A 26075-nucleotide genomic window follows, 5' to 3' on the forward strand; every position below is an offset into this window, starting at 1 on the left:
GGGGTGGCTTGCTTTGGAGGCTGGAGGTAGTCTGCCCAGACTGGGCCTTCATCTCTACATCTGGTTGCTTCCCCCAGGGTCCCGTGGGTCCTGCTGGCGGTCCTGGCTTCCCCGGAGCTCCTGGTGCCAAGGTGTGTGTCCTGCTTGTCGAGTCAGGACCCCCCCTTTCCCCATAACCCTTGCTGACTGCCCCCCGCCGGATGACCCCCCTTCCCTTTGGAGGAGTGTCCCCCGCCCCTCACCCCACCCCTCACCCCACTGCTGCTCTCCGTGGAAGCAAGCAAAGAGTCAGGCATTTTGCAGAGCCACCAGCTGGAAGGGAAAGTAAGATGGAATGATAAAAAGCTGGACATAGTTACAGCTTCAGAGTGGGACAAGGCAGAAAAAGATTGGGGAGTCCCCTGAGACCTGGGAGGGGACCAAAGATCAGGAAACCAAAGGAAAAAGGCAAAGCTCAGCCGACTTAGACCTGGAAGAGAGTTGGAGGGAAGTGGGCGCAGAGATGGTGCCATCCTTCCCTCTCACCCCTGCTTCATCTTGCGGGGCGGGGCCTGTCTCTCCCAAACCGTGTTAATAGAGTTCTTCCAAGGATTAATAGAGGCCAGTGGGAGGCCAGCCAGTTCAGGGAAAGGCCCCTGTGGCCCAGGAGGGATTCCAACACGCGTGCGTCCCTGGGAATTCTCTCCTGGTGCCGCCAGGAGATGAATAAGGAGCCTCCATGTGGTCACTGGCATCAGGTTGCTTTTCCCCTTCTGGGGGGTTTCCATGGCAACCAGACAGTGTCTGAGGCCCCAGGAGCTGGGTGAAGGAGACCCATTGTGAAGAGGGACAGCGGAAGGTGAGGGGGCCTGACCTTTAGAAAATAATAATTACAAAAGTAAAGCAAGAACGTTCTGAGAAGAAACCTGAGGAGGCTGTGCCCTCCCCTCCAGGTCAACAGTCCTCCCCAGGGACTCCGCCATCCAGAGAGCCCAGCTCACAGCCAGCTGTAACTTTCAGGAAAAAATGAAAGTAAAAGCAGAGGCCATTTTGGGAAAAGTATTGTCGGGGCGCTGGTCCCCCAGCTTGCTTTTTGCCCTGGCTTGCTGGCTTCCTTCAAATAGGCTTGACTCAGAGCCTGGTTCACATTAGCCAGATACAAGCCCAGTGGCGCCCCGAGCTGCGATGTTCAAGAGCCTCAATAAAAGAGAAAATAGGTGGTGAAGCGGAGGTAAAGGTACCTAGCCATCTCAGCCATCTGTCCGTCATCCCACAGTGCTGGACTGGCAGGCTGCCCAGCTCAGGCTTTTCTGATGGGTGCTGATGGAATTAGCATGAAGCCCAGCTTGTAACATGAACCTGTGTGCCTGCTCGTGGTGGTCACCAAGTAGGGAGATGGAGAGTAGAGTGGGGCAGGTAGAAAGTCGTCAGTCCAGCGGGCTCAGCCAGGCAGCCTGTATGGGAACCCGGGTGCTCCCGTGCAGAACTTTTTGTTATGTTTGTACAGATTGTCCTGAACTGTTGCCCACGGGGTCTGTGTCCCTATGACCTGTCCTCACTCCTTCCTTCCCTGTCTCTTTCCAGGGTGAAGCTGGCCCCACTGGTGCTCGAGGTCCCGAAGGCGCTCAAGGTCCTCGCGGTGAACCGGGTACTCCTGGGTCCCCTGGGCCAGCTGGCGCTGCTGTAAGTGTAGCTCCTCTTTTGCCTGAAGGGTCTGGGGTCTGAGGCCTTGGCACATTTGACTCTGCTGAGGCAACTGGCACCTCAATCATCAAACCTTCCTTCTGGCTCAGTGCCTGCCACCCTCCACCAGCCTCTAGAGACACCTCTCCCTCCATCACCCATCCTCCCTTGAAGTGTCTGGCAGGGCCAAGCCTGGAATGGACCAGGGGCCTTGGGAGCGTGATGAGGGGTGGGAATGTATTCTTCACTGCTTATCTTTTAATGACACTGTCTCCTTTTTCAGGGCAACCCTGGAACTGATGGAATCCCTGGAGCCAAAGGATCTGCTGTGAGTGCTGCCCTCGGACTCAGCTCCTCCAGGCGGGGGTCCCTCCTCCCACCCCCCTCCTAATGCCCTTCTCTCTGCTCATGCTGACAGGGTGCCCCTGGCATTGCTGGTGCTCCAGGCTTCCCTGGACCCCGTGGTCCACCTGGCCCTCAAGGTGCAACTGGTCCTCTGGGGCCGAAAGGTCAAACGGTAAGATCCAGGGAACTCCGAGTCCCACCTACAGCCCCAAAGTCAAACCCGCCGCCCCTACTTCCCACGCTCGCAGTGTCCTCTAGCAGGCTGCCTTTAAGGGTGGGGGTGGTGGAGGATTTTTAGGGCCGTGGGGAGAACAGAGTGTGAGAACCTAATTTTTTCCTTTGTTAAGGGTGAGCCTGGTATTGCTGGCTTCAAAGGCGAACAAGGCCCCAAGGGAGAACCGGTGAGTACCCAGCTGCCACCCCTAGCCCACTGCCCACCTCCACAGCTGGCGTGTCCCCTACCCTGGGTCCTCTGAGGGTGTACCCAGAGATGAGATGTGATGGAAAAGCTGATGCAGTCTCGGCTGCCATCTTTGGCTTGCCAGCTTGACTTCCCACTGGGCCACTTCTCCTCTCCCCGCTGATCCTTTGTGACCTCACTTCCACAGGATCCCCAGCCCTGAAATAGCAGCCATAGCTACCTCCCCCTCGTGCCAGGCCCGTGCTTGCCCCAGGGCCAGGCAAAGACTCACCCTGTTTCTCTGCTATGCTGGTTCTCAGGGCCCTGCTGGTCCCCAAGGAGCCCCTGGTCCTGCTGGTGAAGAAGGGAAAAGAGGTGCCCGTGGAGAGCCTGGTGGTGCTGGGCCTGCCGGTCCCCCTGGAGAAAGAGTAAGTGGGCCGGGAGTCCTTCCCCCCACTCGTTGGGGTGTGCCCTGGAGATGCAAGTTGAGTTCCTGTGGCTCTGGGTCTTTGCCAAGTCTGTGGACCTGATATTCCTTTTCTCCACCCACCTCCACACTCCTTATTTGTGTCCCTCACCCCTGGGTGACATGAAGCAGTGGGAGTTCCTTTCCAAAAGGTGGGGGCAAACCCAAGAAGTTAATCTCTCAGAATCTTGCTCCTGGAGCTTCCCAGGTGGCGCGAGTGGTACAGAACCCACCTGCCAATGCAGAAGATGTAAGAGACACGGGTTCAACTCCTGGGTCAGGAAGATCCCCTGGAGGAGGGCATGGCAACCCACTACAGTATTCTTGCCTGGAGAATCACCATGGACAGAGAAGCCTGACTGGCTATAGTCCATAGGGTCACAGAGTCAGACACAACTGAAGTGATTTAGTAGGCATGCAAGCACATAGCATCTGCTCTGCAGAGACTGTGGTTGGAGGGTTGGTGGGATGGACACCTAGATCCTGACTAGGCTCTCTGCAGCCACAGTCGGGTCAAGGGCCTCTCTAACTCATTGCCTCTCCCCTCCACTTCTTCCTAGGGCGCTCCTGGCAACCGTGGTTTCCCAGGTCAGGATGGTCTGGCAGGTCCCAAGGTGAGTGGGGGAACAGGGACTGGGGTCCACATATCACTGGTCAAATGGCTTTCTGCTGACCCTCTGCCTCCTCTTGTGTAGGGAGCCCCTGGAGAGCGAGGACCCAGTGGCCTTGCTGGTCCCAAAGGAGCCAACGGTGACCCTGGCCGTCCTGGAGAGCCTGGCCTTCCTGGAGCCCGGGTAGGTAGCAGAGACACTTCTGTTTTCAGCTTCCAACTCTGAGAAGACTCCTCACGCCCTACCCAACCTGGTCCCTCCAACCCTGTGCTGACACCCATTCCCTTCTCTCTCCTAAACAAAGGGTCTCACTGGTCGCCCTGGTGATGCTGGTCCTCAAGGCAAAGTTGGTCCTTCCGTAAGTCCATCCTCTTGGGTCATTGGGAGAGGTTGGGGGGTACTCTTGGGGAGGCAGGTGGGAAAAGAGTCAGGAGACAGGTGGGGGCAGCCTGTGGATTTTGAGAACTGGGGAGGAGAATGGATGGGATGGTAGGTCCTGTGGCCATGTGCGGCCTATGCAGTGACTGCAAGTTCTAAAAATGCCACCCCTTGTGCATCTGGGCCTTCCTTTGGGGAAGACAAAGCCTGATGTGCACTTTCACGAACAAAACTTCTAAGCTAAGCAGTGCCTTGTCACTGATGAGGCCCGTGTGTGATGTGGGCTGCGGGCTGCCGGTTGCAACCTTGGTCAATCCTACATGCTGTTTGCCTGGCCGGTGACCTGCCCTAATCCTGCGCTCAGTAGATGGACAAATGTGGTCTCGTGTTCATGTGCTGAGAATGGTGTCCTCTCTTTCAGGGAGCCCCTGGTGAAGATGGTCGCCCTGGACCCCCAGGTCCTCAGGGAGCTCGTGGGCAGCCTGGTGTCATGGGTTTCCCTGGCCCCAAAGGTGCCAATGTAAGTAATCACCTGCCCTTCCATTTCCTGCCACATGGTGCCGCTATCTCCCTGCCCCTGGGGAAAGGGCTGGGTCCCAAACAGTTAACCCAAGGGCTGTGATGAGCGAGACCCATGGTGCTCTGGGTGGCTCGGACCTCCACGCCCCAAGGAGTGCCTGTGATCAGGGGAATCCCAGGGCTCTTTAGAGCCCTCAGAACTTCTCGGCCATGACACTGATCCCCGGGGCAGCGCTATCAGCTCACACCTCTGAGCATAAGAGGTGCTGATCCTCGACTTTAGCCTTTGCTGTCCATCAGGCAGTGGCCCCACGCCCCTGTCTCCCCAGCCGGCCATACCCCTACTCCCACCAAAGCCCTCCACCTCACGGCCCTGCCCTCTTTCTTCCAGGGTGAGCCTGGAAAAGCTGGTGAGAAAGGACTGCCCGGTGCTCCTGGCCTGAGAGTAAGTACCTCCCCACTGCCCACCCTGGGTGTGCGTTGGACACTGTGGGGAGGGAGCATCCCTGTGGCATGCTCCTGGGACCCCTGGTTGGCAGCATGATGCCCATGGCTGAGCCTGTGTTGCTCTGGGCCCTGTGGGGGTCCACCCCAGGAGACTTTGGTGGCTGACAGCAGCCCTGGAGGCTGAGACAGCTCCTATGCTGAGAAGGACTGAGGGAAAGGAGGGGGATGGGAAGGGAGGGCGGGGAAATGGAGTTCAGGCGGAGGGTTGGCTGGAAACTCTGGGCCACATAGTGCACCTGCCCGGTCCTGGGGTCTGCAGAACTGGAGAAGTGTATCATGATATCGCCCCTCTCTCGCCGCACTAGGGTCTTCCTGGCAAAGACGGTGAGACAGGTGCTGCAGGCCCCCCTGGACCCGCTGTAAGTACCCGCCCAGCCTCTCCAGGTAGCCTGTGGGCAGGGGCTTGGGGGGCGGAGGTGGGGGGTGATGGAGCTGACAGATGTAGATCTGGGCTGATCCAGGACCCCTGACCCAGCCTGGGCAGAGGCAGTGTGGACCCCGCCCTGGTGGCCCAGGGTGCGGGTCACTCACTGGTGGGAGAACAGTGGGCAGTGAGGGTGGTGTTGCCTGCCGTGGGTGGCCCCCTGGCCCCTCTAGTCCTGGATGTGGCGCCCAGGCTCTCCAGAAGCTGGCTCAGCTCACTGTTGTCTTCCTCTGCAGGGACCAGCCGGTGAACGAGGCGAGCAGGGTGCTCCTGGGCCATCTGGGTTCCAGGTAGGCGGCTGGACCGGCTTCCTGTTTATTCTCTGTCCAGGGCTCTGGGGCGGCAGCAGCGCCCCCTCGATGGGGGCCAGGGGATGGGTCTTCCCTGCACCCCAGCTTTTGCCCTGTGCTGGCCTCCCCAGAGGGTGGGGCAGCAACCTCACTCTAAGTCACCTTGACTTCTAGGGACTTCCTGGCCCTCCCGGCCCCCCAGGTGAAGGTGGAAAACCAGGTGACCAGGTGAGTATGGGGCTCTGCGAATCTGCAGCCTGTTTAGGTGAGAAGGTCTATTCTGATGCCCAGGAGGCAAGGGTGGGAGGGGGAACAAGGAGCCCAGTGGGGCAGGGAGGGTCTGGGACCCGCAGCCCAGCTCTCTACAGTCTGAGCTCAGCAGCTAGCAGGAGGGGCACTTGGCCAAGGCTCCGGGACAGAAAAACCTTGCTCTCTCACATTCTTCTTTGATCTTCAGGGTGTTCCTGGTGAAGCTGGAGCTCCCGGCCTCGTGGGTCCCAGGGTGAGTGTCCTGTTGGCCATTCCCAAGTGGCCTCTCTGAGTGGGTTCTGCCTGCCTGTCCCAGCAGAACCGCAGCCCCAGGTCCTGGCCCACCACCGCCCCCCTTCCACCCCCCAGTCCAGCTCCGCTCCTACCTCCCTGCATCTCCCTGGCTCTCCATTCTCTTCTGGCCTCCGCCTGACGGGTCCGTGGTGTCTCCGCTCCAGGGTGAACGAGGTTTCCCAGGAGAACGTGGCTCCCCTGGTTCCCAGGGCCTCCAGGGGCCCCGCGGCCTCCCTGGCACTCCCGGCACTGATGGTCCCAAAGTAAGTGAGGCCGGTGTGGTCCTCTGGGTGGAAGGGGAGGGGGCTTGGGGGATGAAGATGGAAGGAGGGAGGGATGGAGGGTGAGACCCAAAGGGGTCTGGGCAGAGGAAGAAGGGGAGGAAAGGGGGCTTGGGGTGCCCGGAGGAGGAGCTGCCCACCACAGAGTCCTCTCCCCCACAGGGCGCAGCTGGCCCAGCCGGCCCCCCTGGGGCTCAGGGCCCTCCAGGTCTGCAGGGCATGCCCGGCGAGAGGGGAGCAGCTGGTATCGCCGGACCCAAGGGAGACAGGGTGAGTACCAGGCTGAGCAGGCCTCCCCCACACTCCCTCCCACTCCCCACGACACCCAGTCACCCTCCCGAGAAACTTGGCGGCCCCTCCACGGCTCTCTGACCTTTAGTGACATGATCCTCTGACACATCCCTCCATCTCACTTCTCTTACTGCTCGTCACCCACCCTGAGACCACAGCAAACCCCTCTTGGCCAGGCTCTGACCCCCGCCTGGAACCCCATTCAGGGAGGACATTGAGCTGGCAAAGGGGGTCTTGGAGTGCCTCCCTGAGGTGGCCCGTTTTCTCTGTTCCACAGGGTGATGTTGGCGAGAAAGGCCCCGAGGGCGCCCCTGGGAAGGACGGTGGACGAGTAAGTGGATGCTGGTGGCAGGTCCCTGGGGTTGGGATGGGGACGGATGCAGGGATCCCATGCACTCAGGGGACAGAGGGGCCGTGTGTGACCATGGTTATGTGGGCTGGGCATCCGCAGGGACTTCCCTGCCAACACTGGGACCCTGGGTGAGAGGGCGTTCTGGGGGCCATGGAAGGATACACCAAGGGCCCCTGGGTGTGGGCATCCCAGGCTCCCTGCTCGGCGCTGCGTCCCTGGCTGCCTCTCCCGGGCCCTCACTCGGCCTTCTCTTCCAGGGTCTGACCGGCCCCATCGGCCCCCCTGGCCCAGCCGGTGCCAACGGTGAGAAGGTGAGTCGTGGGCCCCTCTCTTCACTCTGCCCCCATCAGATCTCCTCCTCACCTCCTGCCGAAGACTGCTCTCTCTCCTCCCCTCGATCAACAGCTCTCACCCTCCTCCTCTCCAACTGCTGTAAGGAGTGAGGGTGGGGGCCTTCTAAGCAGCGAGTCCTGGCGGTGCGCGCCATTGAGGGAAGCAGAGGGGTGGGGCACAGGTGTCTTTCTCGATGCCCTGAGGAGGCTGCAGGTGTGGCTGCGGGTCAGCTGGGGAGACCGGAGCCCCCACCCGCCGTCAGGGCTGCTTCCTGGGTGCACTTTGCCCTGGAAGGGCCCCCTCTGAACCCACAGCCCTCATCTCTGGCTTTTATCCCACCCCCCGCCCCCGACCTTAGGGAGAAGTTGGACCCCCTGGTCCTGCAGGAACTGCTGGTGCTCGAGGTGCCCCGGTGAGTATCTGCCTGGAGACTGGCCCTGCAGGGGTGTGGCTCCCTCCCTGCAGTTCGGGTCTGGGGATGGGAGGAGAAATGAGAAAGGAAAGAGAGAAGGCACGCACCCCCCTCCCATGATGTGATCATGGTGGAGGACCTTCAGGTCCCCAGACCCTCTGGTCACAGGAGGCCTTCTGACCTGGGTCGGTTTGTTTAGGATGGAGCTCCCTGACCCCTTTACTCTGGGGGTTACTGCGCAGTAGGCTGGGCCAGGGCAGGCTCTGGGCTCCCAGGAGGGAACCGAGCAGGCAGGCAGCTAAGCCTCCGCGCTCCGGGCCTCTTTCCTCACAGGGCGAACGTGGAGAGACCGGCCCCCCTGGACCCGCTGGATTCGCCGGTCCCCCTGTGAGTGTCTCCGTCCACCTTCCCTGCCACACCTCCTCCTCTGGTCATTCCCCAGCCCACGGGGGAGGGTGGGACAGGGCTTAAAGAGGAGGGGAAGGGCTCCTTTCCCTCCACGCCAATGTGACAGTCCCAACCTCAGAGCAGGCGCTCAGACCCAGGGTGGACACACACTCACACAAAGTCTCTGGCCCTTTGGGAGGAGTTGTTGCCCCCACTCACTGGCTTCCTCCTCCCCGAGCCAGGGTGCTGATGGCCAGCCTGGTGCCAAAGGTGAACAAGGAGAAGCTGGCCAGAAAGGTGACGCTGGTGCCCCCGGTCCTCAGGGTCCCTCTGGAGCTCCTGGGCCTCAGGTGGGTAAAACTGAGCTCCCCTGGGAGCTGACCCCCAGGACAGGGAAGCGGGGTGCAGGAGGAGGGGCCTGGGCAGGCCAAGGGCGGCTGGGAGGCCTGGCTGCTGCAGCCGCGGCGGAGGGCAGAGGCTGCAGGAAGGAGGAGTTTGTGCTCAGGGATGAAGGTTCAAGGAGCTACGCTACCCTGACTTTTGTTGTCAAGGGTGTGGGTGCCTGGTGGGGGCTGGAAGAGGGAACACAGGTACCGTTTGTGTCTCCCTGAGTACATACGGCTCAGGCCGGAGCAGCCAGTCTCCTGGGAGACCCTGGTTGGGCTCTGAGGATGCCTGATGGGCTTCTCCTCCCAAGGTCTCCGGGAACATGAGTCTTCTACTGGTCGGGGTAGCAGGCCTGCCTGTGATAGCTTCTCCAGGCTGGGATGTTCATGTTGACAAAGCTGCATCTTTGTGGTCCTGGCTCTCAGGAGTCTGTGGTCGGGACGACTGGGCCTCACTGTCTCCCTTCTTCCTCCTCAGGGTCCTACTGGTGTGACTGGTCCTAAAGGAGCCCGAGGTGCTCAAGGCCCCCCGGTGAGTGAGGCCCCCATCCCCACTGTCGCTGGGCTGGGTGGAGGGCACTGGGGAGTGGGTGGTAGCTTCTCTCACACCCATTCTGGCCTCACAGGGGGAAGGCCCGGCCCCAGAGGCTACTCCCCACCTCCTTCCTTCTTACCCACTTTTGCCCCCACCCATCCCACAGCCAGGTGGAAGAAAGGATGCCCCTAGAGTCTAAATGCCCCAATCCAATCCTCTCCTGCAGAGGCAGCAAGAGGCAGCGGCCACACTTTGGGGGCCCTTTCTGCCTCTTTAACTCCCCTGGCTGCTCTGCACCCCCTTGCCCCTTTCCACTCTAGCCTGTGAGACCAACCCCCCCAACCTTTGATTCTGGGGCCTCCTGAGGGTCCAAGGTGCTGAGTCTCCCCTCTCCTCACATAGGGAGCCACTGGATTCCCCGGAGCAGCTGGCCGCGTCGGACCCCCAGGTTCCAATGTGAGTGCCACCTTGGCTGGTTTCTACCTTACCCCTAGCAGGAGGCACAGGCAGGGGTCACAGAGGCTGGCCCAAGCCCATGCACACCTTGTGCCCAGGCCCACACCTGGGAGGAGCAGTTAACTGACCGTGGGGACCTGTTCTCCACGTGGAGAGCTGGGAGCAGGGGCTGTGCCCTTTTGCTGGCCATGGGCTTCTGCCTCTACTTCACCGTGGACATGCGTTTCTTGAACACACTGTGCTTTATGAGAAAGTCTGCATCTCGCCCTCGGGGAGCTCACAGTAGGGGGAGGAGAGATGATAAGTCACCGGGCTCACCAACATGGTCTAGTGCGGGGGGGTGGGCGCAGAGGCTCCCGGCTGAGGGGATCGAGGTTGGAGCAATTCCCTGAGGACTGGTGGTGGGAGTGAGGCCACAGGGAAGGAAGCAGGAGAGTCAGAACAGGGAGAGTGTGCAGTGGCTAGAGAAGCCAGGCTGGCTGTCCAGAGCTCACGTGGAGTGAAGATGGAAGAGATGGACCAAGGGGGTCAAGCTGCCCTTGCTGTGGAGGAAGCCCCCAGAGGGTCATGGCAGCCTGGAGGGACGGGGAAGGGTGAGAGGAATTCTCACTTCCTGTGATTTGCTTCTCCTAGGGCAACCCTGGACCCCCCGGTCCTCCTGGTCCTTCTGGAAAAGATGGTCCTAAAGGTGCTCGAGGAGACAGCGGTCCCCCTGGCCGAGCTGGTGACCCTGGCCTCCAAGGTCCTGCTGGACCCCCTGGCGAGAAGGGAGAGCCTGGAGATGATGGTCCTTCTGTAAGTCCCACCCCAGGGCCACAGTCCCTGGGGAAGGGGTGCAAAGGGCCTGGGCTCCCAGAGCCTGGAGTTGGGGGGAGCAGGGCTGTGGGGCTGCCGGGAGGGGGTTGCTGCAGAAAGTGGTCTGCAGGGCAGGAGGAGCACTGACCCTGACCCTCGCAGTGGGCAGCTGGCCACAGCACAGATGGGAGGCAGCTGCGTGTCACCTCTCAAGTTCTCACCTCCTTCCTCTCCTCCCTCAGGGTCCCGACGGTCCTCCAGGTCCTCAGGGTCTGGCTGGTCAGAGGGGCATCGTTGGTCTGCCTGGACAGCGTGGTGAGCGAGGATTCCCCGGTCTCCCCGGCCCCTCGGTAAGTGGGGACGCCCCTTCCTCCAGGCGAGCCAGCCCAGCCTGGCTCAGGTGGAGGGTCTACATTGGGTGTTCTTGGTGGCCCGGCCACCTGCTCTGCACCCGTGGAACTGACCCCCGGTCAGCCTTTTCCCCGGAAGGGCTGAGAGGGGCCTCGGAGCACACACTCACCCTCCTTGTTGCTGCCCCCAGGGTGAGCCTGGCAAGCAGGGAGCCCCTGGAGCATCTGGAGACCGAGGTCCCCCTGGCCCTGTGGGTCCTCCTGGCCTGACCGGTCCTGCTGGCGAGCCTGGACGTGAGGTGAGCAGTGGGTCCCACTGTGGGGACAGGGGAGCCCTGGAGGAGGTGGGTGACAGGGTGGGCCAAGCCCAAGTATCCAGATGTGATGGGAAGGTCGTGATGGGAGAGAGAAGGCCAGGGAGGCTAAGAGCCGGGTGCTCGGGAGGGCGGCAGGAGGAAGCTAGGTGGGAAAGCGTTGGCTGGACGGTGGCGGGAATAAACCTGGGCTCCTGAGGGAGGACGGGGATGGTGGGCAGCTCTGATGGCGTCTGCTCCCCTTTACACAGGGAAGCCCCGGTGCTGACGGCCCCCCAGGCAGAGATGGCGCGGCTGGAGTCAAGGTGAGTGTCTCGTGCGGTAGGGTGGGAAGGACACTTCTTCGGTCTGGCAGGGTCGGGGGCAGAGCCACGTCCCTCCTTGCCTCCTCTGGAAATTCCTCTCTGAGCCTGGGACCTCTCTCCTGACAGGGTGACCGTGGAGAGACCGGCGCCGCGGGTGCTCCTGGAGCCCCCGGGCCCCCTGGCTCTCCTGGCCCCGCCGGCCCAGTTGGCAAGCAGGGAGACCGAGGAGAAGCTGTGAGTATCTTGAGTCAGTAAAAGGCCAAGGTGCAGGAGGGTGGCTGGGTGGGCAGGGGGCTCCTCTCCACCTCCCGCCCTCCCCTGCCCTGCCCCAGGCCCCGGGCACAACGCTGGGTCTGGGCTATGGAGCAGCTGCCTCGGTGCCCAGGCCATGGGCAGACGCAGAAGTGGGCCATCCCTGCCTCTGCTGCTCTCTGACGTTGCCCCCACTCTCCCCACAGGGCGCACAAGGTCCCATGGGACCCGCAGGACCTGCTGGAGCCCGGGGAATGCCAGTGAGTACCTGAGTGCCCCGTGCTGGGTCCTGAAGGGGAGGCTCGGTGGCGGGGCAGGGGGGGGTTCACGCAGGGACCTGGGGCTCCTTGGCTCAGGTGAAGCCGGCAGAGGGCTCTTGCTCTGGGCTGAGCTGACCCAACCTGTGTCTGTGTGTCTCGTTCCCAGGGCCCTCAAGGCCCCCGAGGTGACAAGGGAGAAACTGGAGAGGCTGGCGAGAGGGGACTGAAGGGACACCGTGGCTTCACCGGTCTGCAGGGTCTGCCCGGCCCCCCTGTGAGTGCTGTTGTCTGTGCTTGGCTCCCCAGGGCCTCCCACTCTGCAGGGACCACTTGAGTTTCCCAGGCTGCTGAAGTGACTTGGGATGATCCTAAGAAATGTCCGGGCCTGGACCTCCTCCGGGTCGGAGGGAGGAGCCCGTGGAAGGGGCACGTGGCTGGGGGTGGGGGAGCAGATACATGTCCCAGCCAGCTCCCAATGCATATACCCATTCAAGAAGGCTTCCCAGCCTGGGGCTGGTCTGTGCTGACCTCTGACCTTGGCCTCTTCCTTCCGCACAGGGTCCTTCTGGAGACCAGGGTGCTTCCGGTCCTGCAGGTCCTTCTGGCCCCAGAGTGAGTGAGAGGGAGTGAGCCCTCCCTCGGGGTGGGGCCGGGGTGCTGGGCAGGTGTCTGAGGAGGAGGGGAGTGTGGCTGCTTCTGGGGAAGCCTTGGCCTCAGGGGCCCTCACCGGGCAGTGGAGGTGGGACCAACTTGGTGAGAATGTGGCCAGAGAAGAACCTGAGACCCCAGGATGAATATATGAGTGGCTCTCGGCTGTCAAATAGCTCCCCCTGGGAACAAGATTTACAGAGAGGATTGTAGGAGGGTAGGAAAGCTGTCAGGCCACCCTGCTGGTTCTCAGCCACACATGGGCCAGCGTGGGGTTCCGTGCCTGAGAAGTGAGGAAAATCGGGAACAGAGTGGCTAGTGCTAGGAGGGCCCCCTCCCCAACCCCAGGTCCTCCCCACCTTCCCTTTGTTGATGCTCTTTCCTCACTGCCTGCCTCTCTCCTGGCCTGCAGGGTCCTCCTGGCCCTGTCGGTCCCTCTGGCAAAGATGGTGCTAACGGAATCCCTGGCCCCATCGGACCTCCTGGGCCCCGTGGACGTTCCGGCGAGACTGGCCCTGCTGTGAGTGTGCAGACCCCAGCCTGCTGTGTGGGGCCTTCCCAGCACTGGGCGGCTAAGGGCTTCTTTCGGGGTGTCCGCCTGCAGCTAATGTGACAGCACCCTTTATCCTGGGAGCCCCCTGGAGGTTCAGAGGGTCCACAGGAAACAGAAGAGAGAGGCTAATGAAAGAATAAGGCGCATTCTGTGTTTTTCTTGGTCCTATCCCATTGCACGTACACACACATCCTCAACCTCAGGGGACGGGCAAAGACATTCTATTGATGATACATTCTAGAAGGTGGGGATGGATGGACACAGGAAGGGTGGCGTCCCTGTCATTCCTGGCTGATTTCTCTGTTCCCTGCTGCAGGGTCCTCCTGGAAACCCTGGACCCCCTGGCCCTCCTGGCCCCCCCGGCCCTGGCATTGACATGTCCGCCTTTGCTGGCCTCGGCCAGAGAGAGAAGGGCCCCGACCCCCTGCAGTACATGCGGGCTGATGAGGCAGCCGGCAACCTGAGACAGCATGATGCCGAGGTGGACGCCACACTCAAGTCCCTCAACAACCAGATCGAGAGCCTCCGCAGCCCCGAGGGCTCCCGCAAGAACCCAGCTCGCACTTGCCGAGACCTGAAACTCTGCCACCCTGAGTGGAAGAGCGGTAAGGACCCCCACCACAGAGAGCAGGCGGTCAGCCCCCTGGGCCCAGCCCCTCAGAACACAGGAGCAGAGTCAGACCTGGAAGGGTCTAGCATGGGTGTCCCCCTGCACCCACATCTCACAGCAGAGAAACTGCAGCCTTGGCCCTGTCCTGCCGTGGCCACACAGCGGAAGTGACGTCAGGGTCAAGTTCCATCCACAGGCTGGCCCTTCTGCGCGCACCCGTTTAGCCCTGGATGTTCCCCTGGCCCGTTCCCTCTCCTCCCCTCCCTTTGGCTGCATGTGGCCCTCACACCCTGCTCCTCTCCCCCTGGGTGTTCCCATAGGTCTGTCTGTCACTCCAGGCAGGGCTGGCTTTCTCAGGAGCGTGTGTTTGTGCCTATCTGAACCCCGATGGGGTGTTGCCTCCCCACTGTAGGAGACTACTGGATCGACCCCAACCAGGGCTGCACCCTGGACGCCATGAAGGTTTTCTGCAACATGGAGACTGGCGAGACCTGCGTCTACCCCAACCCAGCCAGCGTTCCCAAGAAGAACTGGTGGAGCAGCAAGAGCAAGGACAAGAAACACATCTGGTTTGGAGAAACCATCAATGGTGGCTTCCATGTGAGTCCTCCTCTTTCTCTAGGCCATGGAGGGCACCTCAAAACCTCCCTCTGCTTTCTTCTGGGGAGTTTTCAGCACCTTGTTCACATTCCCACCAGTTCTGGGTGAGAGAGGGGGCTTAAGAGGAAGGAAGGAGGAGATAGGATTCCCGTCCCCCCATTTAGAGGTGGAGGAAGAGGTCTCGGAGGCCTGCTCCACTTTCTGGAAGCAAAAATGTCTTCCCAGTGACCCCTCCCCTAGCCCCCTTCAGCTCCTCCTCACCCCAGTCAGCTGGCAGCCCCCATCCCCGGGCCTCATGCTGCTGCCTTCCATCCTCACAGTTCAGCTATGGAGATGACAACCTGGCTCCCAACACCGCCAACGTCCAGATGACCTTCCTCCGCCTGCTGTCCACCGAGGGCTCCCAGAACATCACCTACCACTGCAAGAACAGCATTGCCTACCTGGACGAAGCTGCTGGCAACCTCAAGAAGGCTCTGCTCATCCAGGGCTCCAACGACGTGGAGATCCGGGCTGAGGGCAACAGCAGGTTCACATACACCGTTCTGAAGGATGACTGCACGGTGAGTCAGGCGGGCTGGGCCACCAGAGAGAGAGCTTCCCGGGGCCCAGGGCTCAGGCTGGAGCAGGCTGAGGGCTGGTCCACAGTGGGCGTCGTGGTCCTAAAGGGGCACGCGTGTAAGGAGCTGTGTAGAGACGACACACCAGCGACAGCTGGGGGAGAGGAGCGTGTCGGTTCTGACTCCTCCCCTCCCTCGGTCAGTGTGTGGTGACTGGTAGGAACAGTCATGCAGTGTGTGGGGTCCTCTGCCCTTGCAGGGGGGGTGCTCACTGTAGGGGATAGGGAGGAGAAGGGCGGGGGGCAGGGGAGGCTCTGCTGCTGAGAACTAGAGTCTGGAATCAAGGTGGAGGTCAATCCATAAGAGAACTAGAGCCCCCCAGGGTGTTCTGCACTTGGTGTTCTGTGATGCTGGGTTTTCCCGATCACAAGGCATCCACTGACTCTCCTCTTGTTCTCCCCTAGAAACACACCGGTAAGTGGGGCCAGACTATGATCGAGTACCGCTCACAGAAGACCTCACGTCTCCCCATCATTGACATTGCACCCATGGACATAGGAGGGCCTGAGCAGGAATTCGGTGTGGACATAGGGCCTGTCTGCTTCTTGTAAAAACCCGAACCCAGAACCAACACAATCCATTGCAAACCCAAAGGACGCAAGTACTTTCCAATCCCAGTCACTCTAGGACTCTGCACTGAATGGCTGATCTGACCTGACGCCCATTCATCCCACCCGCTCACAGTCTGGACTTTGCTCCCCTCTCTAAGAGACCTGAACTGGGCAGACTGCAAAATAAAATCTTGGTGTTCTATTTATTTATTGTCTTCCTGTACGACCTTTGGGTCAAGGCAGAGACAGGAAACTAACTGGTGTGAGTCAAACGCCCCCTGAGTGACTGCCCCCAGCCCAGGCAAGAGGCCCCCTGCAGGTGCCGGGCGCGGGAACTGTGTGTGTCCTATACAATGGTGCTATTCTGTGTCAAACACCTCTGTATTTTTTAAAACGTCAATTGATATTAAAAACAAAAAAATTATTGGAAAGTACATTCTGGCTTGTGCTTCGTGCTTTATTTATTTTCCACGAGTCCTGGATTCTGTGGGCAGGACAGAACGGCTATCCTCAGGCCTTCTCTTGACTGAAGCCACACTGCCTGGTTTAGCAACCTCACACAAACTTGCCTTTTTTTCGTAACCCCTGGCACTGAGTAGAGCCCAGGGGTGGACGAGAAACAGAGACCCAAGGTTTGGGAAGGAAGGCGCTTAAGGCGGAGGTGGGGGGGGCTTGTTCTTGAGCGTAAACCTGGGCACACTTCCAGGGTGGATTAGTGCAAGAGGAGAGATGCGCTCTGAGCTCGGATGGGGATTGGGGGGTGGGGGTGCGGGCTGCATCCTGCTACTAGGGAGAGATCAGAGATGCTCCATGGGAGGAGGGGGTGCACGATGTGGGGAGGGGAGTGAATCCACAGAGGCCCATGATAAGTGCACATAATCAGACAATCTTGCTGACCTACTTATCTATGTCTTTCCCTAAGACTTTAGTTCAAGGAGAAGTACTAGGGCTAAACACTCACCCCTTATTTCTTTTTCCTGGCCTCTATTCCTCACTTCCTGGGCTGGCACTTGAAGCTTCCACGGATATCTTCTCAACTGTGGGCTTTTGAATGGACAGCCTTCCACTCTTGCTTTTCAAAGACTTGTGTATGTGGGGCAAAACATGAGGAAGTGGACATCTTTTCCACTAGAGGGGGCTGGTGGATGACAAACCAAAAGAGTACTACGCAAGCATAATTAGAAGAGCTCTCTCATAATTTAAACAACACTGCTAAATACCAAAAGAGCTAATGGGGGCAGTGTGGAGCGGTACACGGGTGCATATGAAAACTTCCTCAGGCCACAGGTGGAGCTGATAATTGAGTTTGGTTCCAACGTGTCAGCCACACTCAAAGCCCATCCTGCCCCTTGACTCACTTCACTGGCCATGGTGGAGTCAGAGCTACTCACTGTACAATCGCTCAGTAGATCCCGACCATCAGTTCAGACCCTGGTAAGAGGAGTCCCCTGTGCACCAGGATATTGAGCTGATCCTTTGCAGCCCACCCATTTCCCGGACACCCAGTTAAAACCTAGAAATAATAGCAACTGCTGCATAGGTAACCGGATGAATGGACCAGAAGGTGGAGCTCAAGGGAAGAGAAGCAGCAGGACAGGAAGCCCTGCATCTACGGTCAGATCAAAACCACCCTGGGCGGCGGTGCTGCAACGCAGTATTACTGCCCCTTGTCTTAAACTGGGCCAGAGGCTTGCCGCTGATTCCCATGATCCCTGATGCCCCCAGGAAAGGCAGGTCTCTCCAGGCACAGTAACCTCTCAGATAACATTTTGACCCCAGCAGGACTGGGTGGACAGACCTGGCTGACTAGCTATAGTCCTCAGTCAGGTTATTGTCTGTTTTTGAAGCTTCCTCATCGCTATGAAAGTGTCCAGCCTCAAAGGGCTTTAGTTTCTGGCACTGCGTGGAACCCAGGAGTCTGACTCCACTGAAGACTTACTCAAGATCCTGGGTACATCACAAACTTCTAAAATAGTTTCCTCTTCTAAAGAAGAGAAGAAACAGAATGAAACTTGAGGTAGTGAAGAGTCTTACTTTAAAAGGCAAAGAATAAGGATTATTTTTGCCCAGAGAAATATTTAGGACCCCTAGATTCATGTAGAACTTTTACAAACAGACTGATTCTTTCAAAATTTGTTTCACATCTGGGGCTAGAAACCCAGCAGGACAGCTGACCTAGAGGTCTCAGGGATCCTACTTTGGGGTAACTAGTGTTGCAGAACAGATAGTGGAGGTATAAGGGACCTGGGATTGTTGGCATATAATTGTGAATAGTGTTCTTGTGGTTTGGGACCTAATCAAACCTATAAGCTTTTGCACAGCAAAGGAAACCATAAACAAAACACAAAGACAGCTTATGGACTGAGAGAAAATACTTGCAAATGATGAAACTGACAAGGGCTTAAGTTCCAAAATACTCAAACAGCTCATACAAATAAATAACAACAACAAAAAACAGCCCAACTGGAAAAATAGGCAGAAGACCTAAATAGACATTTCTCTAAAGAAGACATACATGTGGCCAATAGACACATGAAAAGATACTCAACATCATTATTAGAGAAATAAAACTACAAAGAGGTACCACCTCACACTGGTCAGAATGGCCATCATTAACAAGTATACAAATAATAAATGTGGAAGAGGGTATGGAGAAAAGGGAACCCTCCTACACTGTTGGTGGGAATGTAAATTGGTACAGCCACTATGGAAGACATTATGCAAATTCTTCAAAAAATCTGGAAATAGAGTAGCCGTATGATCTAGTAATCCCACTCCCGGGCAATGGCCAGACAAAAATGTAACTCCAAAAGATACACGCACCCCTAAGTTCATAGCAGTACTATTTACAGTAGCCAAGACATGGAAATGACCTAAATGTCCATCAACAGATCAACGGATAAAGAAGGTGTGCTATGTGTATGTGTGTGTGTATATATATATCTCACATGGAATATATGGTAATATTACTCAGCCAAAAAAAAAGAAAAAAATAATGTCATTTGCAGCAACACAGATGGACCCAGAAATTAAATGAAGTCAGTCAGAAAGACAAATACCATATATCACTTATATGTGGAGTCTAAAGTACAACACAAATGAACATACTTACTAAACAGGAAAAAAGACTCGCAGATGTAGAGAAGAGGCTTGTGTCTGACAAGGGGAAGGGAAGGAGGTCGGAAGGAACAACTGGGAGTTTGGAATTAAGGTGCAAACAATTATGTATAGGATGGATAAACAATAAGGTTCATGGCATAGCACAGGGAACTAAAGTCAATATCCTGTGATAAACCATAACGGGAAAGAATATGAAAAAGAATATATACATATATATATGTGTATAACCGAATCACTTTGCTGCACAGCAGAAATTAACACAAATAGTAAATCAACTATACTTTAAAAAAATTTTAAGAAGAAATACATTCCTTCCGAATCTCAATCCAGTATAAATACAAAGGTGATGGCAATGACACCTGAGCCAACCACTTCCTCTATTTTGGCGTTGCTGAGAGAAAATTCTATATGCATTTGTTCAAGTATTAACAGAGAGCATGACACAACTACTCAGAGCATCCCACAGTGCAGGAGGGGATACTGGGGACATAAACAGATATGAGAGCTTACAGTGTCATTAGATCACTTATTCTTTTATGTTTAAAAATGTAACTGCGCTCATTTGAATATTATAGCTGTATTTAAAGACAATGTTATGATGCAAGAAATGCTACTGAGGCATACGGTCACAAAAAGTTAACTCAAAACTGAAGTACTAATAGGAGTAGCTTTTTGAGAATCACATGAAAAATATGCTGGAGGCTGTTTGGAAAATGGGAAAAGAAAAAATGAAGCAATATGAACATCGTCAAGTATTTCAGGCATGTTCTCAAAACTGGTGCACATGTGCCTCCATATAAGTCATGTTTCATCATTTACACAGAGAACAGTCATCACCATCATGTACATACAGACCATTAAAGGATTCAGGTTAACAGGGAAACTCAGCTTTTAGGTTACACAATCATGGTCAGAATCAGCCAAACAGCCAGGAAATTTAGCCTCAGTCTGAAGACTCAGAGTACAAAAATCATTAATGCTGAAAATCAAGCTATGGGAATGGGGGTAAAAAAAACAGACCCTCAGCCACCACCTACTGCTATTAGGTATTTCCCGAAGCACCAGAGCACGTGAAAGACCTGGAGCCTATCTTAGCGGAGCTCTGAAACCGACTACTCAAGCTTCCCCCAGACACCCTGCCATCCTGGGGCTGGAGCCTGCTCTGCAGTGGCCGAGAGAGTGGAGGTCAAGAAACTTGCAACTTCACACCAGGTCCTCTTAATCAGCAAGTTACTCCTCCTCGGACTGTAAAGAATCTGCCTGCAGTGCAGGAGACCCAGGTTCGATTCTGGGTTGGGAAGATCCACTGGAGGTGGAAATGGCAACCCACTGCAGTATTCTTGCCTGAAGAACCCCATGGACAGAGGATCCTGGGGGGCTACGGTCCATGGGGTCGCAAAGCGTCAGACACGACAGAGCGACTAACACTGCTGCTACTATTCCTCCTCAGAGAAGCAGCTTCTCACTTCTCAGACACCACTGCGCTACCTCTTCCAGCCTCCAGGGGGCACTAGAGCAGCGCTAGGACAGCCTGTCACCACCTGAGGCAGCCGGGCAGCAGCGAGGCTTCCCGGGCAGGGGGCTGCTTTCCGTGACAGGCGCTCACAGCGACAGGGCTTCTCTTCCCTTCCCATCCCGTGCTGACCCTCTGCAGAGGAAACTGTTCTACGGTCCCCCAGAGGTGCCTACCTAAGACATCCAGGAAATCAGAGGACACACAGATCAATCAAAAGCAGGGTTTATTTTATTTTTTTACCAAACTCCCCAATCCATGTTCCAGCCAATGGAACATAGACTCTTAGTAAAAACAATTTTAACTTTCTACAGAAAAAAAAAAGTGTATTTTTTTTTAAATAAAGTTCCTAGGCATTTGGAAACAGATGAAAAACTTTCACATGTTGAATGTTCTGTGCATTCTTCTTCAACGTATTCAAATGCTCCCTCCCTGCTGCTGCTTCTGTGCGGAGGCTGCACTGACAGTCCTAGTTCCGTATCATTGTATCATCTGATAACCTAGAACCGTGGTATGGTTTCAATTTATAACGCCAGCCCCCTCCCCAAACAGCTGAAAAGATCTCAATCAAACTCCTCAAACCTTCTCTGAGTGCCTACTAATTTGCTTGGCATCGGCTAGGTGCGAGGCAGTGATTCCGCTGGTTCTGAGAAAGGTCAACGGTGCTACAGGGAGGACTTTTCCTCCCAAGTGGCTGGGGATTGAGAGAACCAATTTCCCCTCTGGTTCTACCACTTGGAGCAGGAACAGGGTTCAGGTCTTGGGAAGAGAAGCTGTGTCTCTTCTGACAGGTGCTGCCATGGAAGAACCGAGAGCAGTTTCTAAACAGTTGTGGAATTTACTCCACAATCCACATAGTGATGTGTCTCCAAGGAGCTCTGGGTCATGTGGCCAATGTAGGAAATCTTCACCGAAGTTCTAGGGAAAATAAAACTGAGAAGAATTAATTCTGTTTCTGAGATAAATTAAGTAAGAGAGGTTGCCTAAATAAATTCTTGCAAGCTCAGGCGATAACACACAGGTCTCAGATGCATGTCTTCATGGTTACACAACCAGGAAGTCAGAGGATCTTTTCATATCCCCAGAGACTCTCTGCCCTGAGATGACCTTCTAAATAAGTGGTTCTCAGCTGGGGACATTTTTACCCCACAGGGAACTTCTGGCAGTGTCTAGACATTTGGGGTTGTTACAGCTGAGCGGGGGAGGAGGTAAGCCTCTAGCAGGTAAGGGCCAGGGATGCTGTAAAACACCCCTAAAATGCACGGAACAGCCCCTCACAACAAAGAACTGTCTGGCCCAAAATGTCAACAGTGCCAAGGCTAAAAAACCCTACTTTAAATCCTCATATTTCAAATGTCTGCAGCAGACCCTTGTCACTTGCAAATTTAATTGTTACGGTTCTAAAAATAACCCTACAGGTCCATGACATGTGGTAATTTGTGTGGTTACAGAGTAAGTCTGGCTAGATGCCCTGGGCTTACGCCTTGAGAAAGCCTTTCTCCTCTTTACTTGTCCCATGAGGATTCTAAAGCAATCACACAACTTGACCCCATTTTATGGAGAAAATTCTTTATCTAACTGCTTCCTGTGAGTCTGGTGACACTTGGACACTGCATCCAAAGGACAGCAGGGCTCTGCCGTGACTGAGCCTACAGTACTTCCAGCATAACCTCTTTGCCTGTGGGTCCCACAGGCTCTCAAGCAAAGCTGGCCCGCTCACGTGGCCTGACAGTCCAGGCCCTGGGCACAAGGAAATGAGCAACATACCGAATGAAGACCACTATGTTGTGCACTCCGATATAGGGTAACGTGCAGAAGAAGCTGTCAAACAACAAAGAAATGGTCAGTTTAAGTGTTTTAATTTGAGGGAAAAAAAAAAGGAGAATCAGCAGGAATGCTGAGTTACCCTGTCAAACTGAGGAGCAGTCAGCCCCATCTGGGTGCTTCCCCTGCCCCACACCCGCCCTCCTGGCCTAAGCACTATCCTGGCTCACTGGTTCTGGGTCCCCACAGTGTTCTTCCATCCTCCCCCATCACTATCTTCTTGGTTTGCTTCTTTTTTTTTTAAATGCCCATCACAAATGCTGGAGTTTGGAAATGTTTCTAGAGGCCTAATGTTCTCTTTTCAGAAATCTGAGCACTTGAGTCACATATCAAATACCACACCCTCCAAAAAAAATCTCAAGATAGTGAACTTAGAGGCTAAAAGACTGAAACTTTAGGCAGGACCAGCTCCCCTCAACTGAGCTCAATTCTGAACCCCTTTCATCCCATAAAACGCACACATATAGAGAACACAGTCCTTACTACACATAGGAATATGGTCCTCCCATCTCGGCTTTTGCAGTAAAATTCACCTGAAAACAAGACACCAGAGTCAGTCCGTGGCCAGGCAAGCTTGACACAGAACAATTCTATTACTAGCAACCCAAGAACCTGAGAGCATTCTTCTATCACATATAAAATATTTCCCCCAGATTGTCACTAATCCTAAGATCATGCGCCTCTAACAAAACATCCCACCTCTTCCCTTTTGAGAGGTCAATGGGCCCCAGATTATCATAAGGCCTCTTCTTGATTGCTGGTGAATTGTTTTCTCCTACAAATTTTTGTTTCTGTAACACTTAATTCTTAGCTGATTTTTTCCCCTAGTTTTTCATAATTATAGAGCTTGTCAGATCTTCCTCATCACCTAGTTCCTACCCGTAGAAATGAGGAGAGGGAGAGGAAAGAACGAGGCAACAGCATTCCACAGCCCAGCAAGGCCAGGCTCCTAAAAGCAGGCATACCAGGTGCTCGCTCCGAGGTGGAATGTGGGAGATGTTAGTTGTCATGTACGATCCAACCACGGTGTTCATGTACTGAACCTCGCTGGACAGGCTGGTCACCGCCACGGAGTAGAAGTTGGAGTTTCTAATTTTCAGGGTGGCCTGCGTCAGTGCCAGTGAGGAAACATGTTAAGTGTCCTGGGTACAAGACTTGCAGGTGCACAACCCAGGAAGGGCAGCCCTAATCTTACCGTGATGGCGAGGATGACAAGGGACCTCTGCTCATTAAATGTGACTTTTACCACTTTGATGCCATCATCATCCACGAGGACTGAATGTGGAAACAGGAAGAAAACCACCAAACCGGACGCCAGGAGGCAGAGCAGGATAGACAGGAGGACATACTGCTTACTGCAAATGACAAAGTACACAACCAACCCAGGAAGTCAGATATCAATGGCCAGTGAGATGAGATAAAATGCAAAACCAGGAATGAGGAGGTGGGGGACAAGAAAGCGCACAGGGCCAGGAATCGCAAACCAGGCAAGAAGGGGTAGAGCGGGAGAAGGCTTTCAAAGCCCTCTGAATGCTGTCTGCAATCTGGGAAAAGAAGCTCATGAGAGGAACTGTGTGGACACACACATCTCTTCCTCTGCCAGGACACCCTCTTCTCCAATTCCTTCCAATTCAGCTCCTTCACTTGAGCCTCGACCCTCAGAATGTTTCTAGCTTCAAGTTTCCTTCCCCAGATTGCGATGAGGACAGAGACATCTTGCTTGAGCAAAAAGTATTAAAGGACGTGGGGAGTTTTACAAGAACAGATAACATTTTCCAAAAGTGAACTGGCGTTCATACACGGAAAAAAGGACTAGGGACCGCTGTAGGCATTAACAGGCGAGACTCAGATGACTCACGTTCTCTGAGGACGCAACCGCTGATCGCTGTGAGGGATCAAAGCCACCAACTCATTAACTTGCTCTAGAAAAGAAACAATTGACAATTTTGGCAAAATAAATCCCACATGTGACAGTACTTTCCTTCATATACACAGTAGCCTGTCACAACGTATACTCATCCGGGATTATTTGTTTCTAAGATACTAGTTTCACATTTTGGGTCTCATGAACAAGAAACAAACAAATCTGTAGAGAGTACTACAAATTACAAAACATCTATCAGTGCTGCCAGAGCGCTGACATGGAAGCTGAGAAATCTAGGATCTCGGGACTTCCCTGATGGTTCAGTGACTGAGACTGGGTGCTCCCAATGCAGGGGGCCTGGGTTCTATCCCTGGTCAGGGAACGAGATTCCACATACCGCAATTAAAGATGCTGCATGCCGCAACAGACCCGGAGCAACCAAATAAATAAATATTAAGAAGAAGAAGAAATCCTGGATCTTGTTCTGGCTTTACTGCATGGCCTTGAGCTGAGGCACGGTTATGAACTGCTAAGTCATTACCTCTCTAGGCCATTGTGTCCTCATCTATAATATGAAGGCTTTGGATTGAATGATTTCTAAGATTTTTACCAACTTTAAACCTCTGTGACCCTCCATCTACACTGCTAAGACTTTTTGAGAGCCAACTTAGTGATGGATAATTCTATACCCAATCCAGGCTCCAGTCCTGGGCATGTTTTTCACCCCCGACTTTGACTTGATTTTTTTTTTTCAGACCTTAGGTTGCTAATGATTCACTATCTGCTTCCTTGAATAGAAGCTTCCAAGATGGTGTCTGCTCCTCCACCCCCACAAAGCCATGCCAGGCCCTGAGTGCCAGCAATGGAGAAATGTACTTGTCAAACTGCAGAATGTAGAGCAAACCACGTGTTCCAAACCAAGGAAGCAACAAACAGAGGAGTGAAAGTGAAGAAAAGTAAGGCTTTCAAATATCGGGAAACCCAGAGAAGCTGTGGAACCTGCCCAAGTTTATGAATCCAGCTGAGCTGACTCCTACTCAAGGCATGGTCTGTGACCGTGGAACTGCTGCAAGGAAAAAAGTTCAGTCTGGGAGAGAGGAGAAGTCTTGTGGGTATCCTGGCATTCTCCTTGTGGAATCATCTTTTACCATGATCACCAAAGACTCTCACCTGGAATGTAGCCTGTCCCCTGACACGTAAGACAGGTAATGCTATCTCGCCCGGTGAACTCCACATAGGGGAACTGAGCAATGGCCTCCTGCTGCTCCCGTTCGGCCAGAGAATCCTCAGTGTCATCTGCTTTCCTTCGCTTGCTGAAAGGCCGGTGAGCATAGATGGAATGAGGGGACCCCATGGCCAGGATGTGTGCCTTGTGTCATGTCCTAGGATGCAAAGAGGCAAGTGAGGGCGTGTTACTGGCTGTGCATCTCTATGCGAAAAGTGTAACACAAAAATGACCAATTTCCCCTCCCGAGTGTGATCCCAAATACCTGAACAATTTCTACCAAGCCCCTCATTTTTTACTAGGGCTCCCTAACCCACCACCGACTCTCGACACATAGCCTGGGGGAACTGGGGCCGCGTTCGCCAATCAGCCCAGCTCCTCATCGCCCCAGGAATCGGGGCACCCCAGCTCCCACAAGGTCCAGGTTCACCCCTTCTGTCTGCTACTTGCAAACTCTGTGTCTTCCTGGAAAAAAACCTTCCCGGATAACAACAAGCCCCAAATTAATAACAGGCCTCAGAGAGTCCCCACTCTTCCGCCCCCAGCTCCAGGAGGCGGGCTCAGTTCACGCCCCTTGTCAAAAAGCGCGCTCCGAGCCCACCAGAGTCGCCCAGGCGGGAGCGAACGCCGAAGCCCCCAGACCTGCAGGACACGAACTCCCGGCAGCTCCTCTCCGGGCCGGCCCCTGCTGCCTCCCGCCGGATGCCGCGGGTTTACCTGCCTCCCGAGTGTTTAGAGCTGTACGCACCCCGTGCGCATGCACTCGGCGCGCGAGCCGGCTCGGGGACGCCGGCGTGAGCGCGCGCCTGCGCTCTTCGAAGCCCAGCTGGCGGCGCCGATAGAGGGCAGCAGAGAGAGGAGAGCGGGGCGGGGTGGCGAGCGGCGCCTCTCGGGGCTTGAAGCTGGTGGAGATGCTCCACCAGCTTGAAGACCAGTGGTGATGCTCCGCGGTCCCCCAGAAACACCGGGAAAGGTTCCAGTGAAGGGTCGAGTGAAGGCTCCAGATGAAGAGGGAGGCGGAAAGCGCTGGCAGCCAAAACCATTCTCAGCTAATCTTTGAGCACGGAAATTGTGAAGACGCTGAGGGTAGAAA

At 55.4% G+C, this 26075-nt stretch overlaps 2 protein-coding genes across 3 annotated transcripts in view; one reads left to right on the forward strand and one right to left on the reverse strand.

Moving 5' to 3' along the window:
- Positions 1 to 15805, forward strand: part of COL2A1 (collagen type II alpha 1 chain) — a 30147-nt gene extending 14342 nt beyond the window's left edge. The window contains exons 18-54 of the mRNA XM_065932153.1: positions 78 to 131; positions 1564 to 1662; positions 1946 to 1990; positions 2081 to 2179; positions 2355 to 2408; positions 2728 to 2835; positions 3434 to 3487; positions 3569 to 3667; positions 3789 to 3842; positions 4284 to 4382; positions 4773 to 4826; positions 5194 to 5247; positions 5549 to 5602; positions 5777 to 5830; positions 6060 to 6104; positions 6310 to 6408; positions 6589 to 6696; positions 6995 to 7048; positions 7327 to 7380; positions 7761 to 7814; positions 8148 to 8201; positions 8444 to 8551; positions 9066 to 9119; positions 9525 to 9578; positions 10212 to 10373; positions 10616 to 10723; positions 10915 to 11022; positions 11289 to 11342; positions 11469 to 11576; positions 11801 to 11854; positions 12021 to 12128; positions 12413 to 12466; positions 12915 to 13022; positions 13372 to 13660; positions 14078 to 14265; positions 14586 to 14828; positions 15290 to 15805. Coding sequence (XP_065788225.1) covers positions 78 to 131; positions 1564 to 1662; positions 1946 to 1990; positions 2081 to 2179; positions 2355 to 2408; positions 2728 to 2835; positions 3434 to 3487; positions 3569 to 3667; positions 3789 to 3842; positions 4284 to 4382; positions 4773 to 4826; positions 5194 to 5247; positions 5549 to 5602; positions 5777 to 5830; positions 6060 to 6104; positions 6310 to 6408; positions 6589 to 6696; positions 6995 to 7048; positions 7327 to 7380; positions 7761 to 7814; positions 8148 to 8201; positions 8444 to 8551; positions 9066 to 9119; positions 9525 to 9578; positions 10212 to 10373; positions 10616 to 10723; positions 10915 to 11022; positions 11289 to 11342; positions 11469 to 11576; positions 11801 to 11854; positions 12021 to 12128; positions 12413 to 12466; positions 12915 to 13022; positions 13372 to 13660; positions 14078 to 14265; positions 14586 to 14828; positions 15290 to 15436 — 3396 coding nt within the window. The 3' untranslated portion in view covers positions 15437 to 15805. The remainder of the gene's footprint in view (positions 1 to 77; positions 132 to 1563; positions 1663 to 1945; positions 1991 to 2080; positions 2180 to 2354; positions 2409 to 2727; positions 2836 to 3433; positions 3488 to 3568; positions 3668 to 3788; positions 3843 to 4283; positions 4383 to 4772; positions 4827 to 5193; positions 5248 to 5548; positions 5603 to 5776; positions 5831 to 6059; positions 6105 to 6309; positions 6409 to 6588; positions 6697 to 6994; positions 7049 to 7326; positions 7381 to 7760; positions 7815 to 8147; positions 8202 to 8443; positions 8552 to 9065; positions 9120 to 9524; positions 9579 to 10211; positions 10374 to 10615; positions 10724 to 10914; positions 11023 to 11288; positions 11343 to 11468; positions 11577 to 11800; positions 11855 to 12020; positions 12129 to 12412; positions 12467 to 12914; positions 13023 to 13371; positions 13661 to 14077; positions 14266 to 14585; positions 14829 to 15289) is intronic.
- Positions 15806 to 20293: 4488 nt separating this feature from the next.
- On the reverse strand, positions 20294 to 25825 carry TMEM106C (transmembrane protein 106C). Of its 2 annotated transcripts, none has more exons than XM_065932156.1 (8): positions 25731 to 25825; positions 24928 to 25139; positions 23752 to 23815; positions 23089 to 23248; positions 22859 to 22999; positions 22377 to 22426; positions 21837 to 21890; positions 20294 to 20987 (listed from the first exon to the last, which is right to left on the reverse strand). In XM_065932156.1, the coding sequence occupies exons 2-8, from the start codon at positions 25109 to 25111 to the stop codon at positions 20891 to 20893; spliced, it is 750 nt and encodes a 249-aa protein (XP_065788228.1). In that variant the 5' UTR covers positions 25112 to 25139; positions 25731 to 25825; the 3' UTR covers positions 20294 to 20890. The 2 variants fall into 2 exon arrangements, with proteins under 2 accessions (XP_065788228.1, XP_065788226.1); XM_065932154.1 differs by having other exon boundaries at positions 25625 to 25759.
- Positions 25826 to 26075: the final 250 nt, after the last annotated feature.

This window comes from Muntiacus reevesi, chromosome 4 (assembly GCF_963930625.1).
Source record: "Muntiacus reevesi chromosome 4, mMunRee1.1, whole genome shotgun sequence".
Taxonomy (NCBI): Eukaryota; Metazoa; Chordata; class Mammalia; order Artiodactyla; family Cervidae; genus Muntiacus; species Muntiacus reevesi.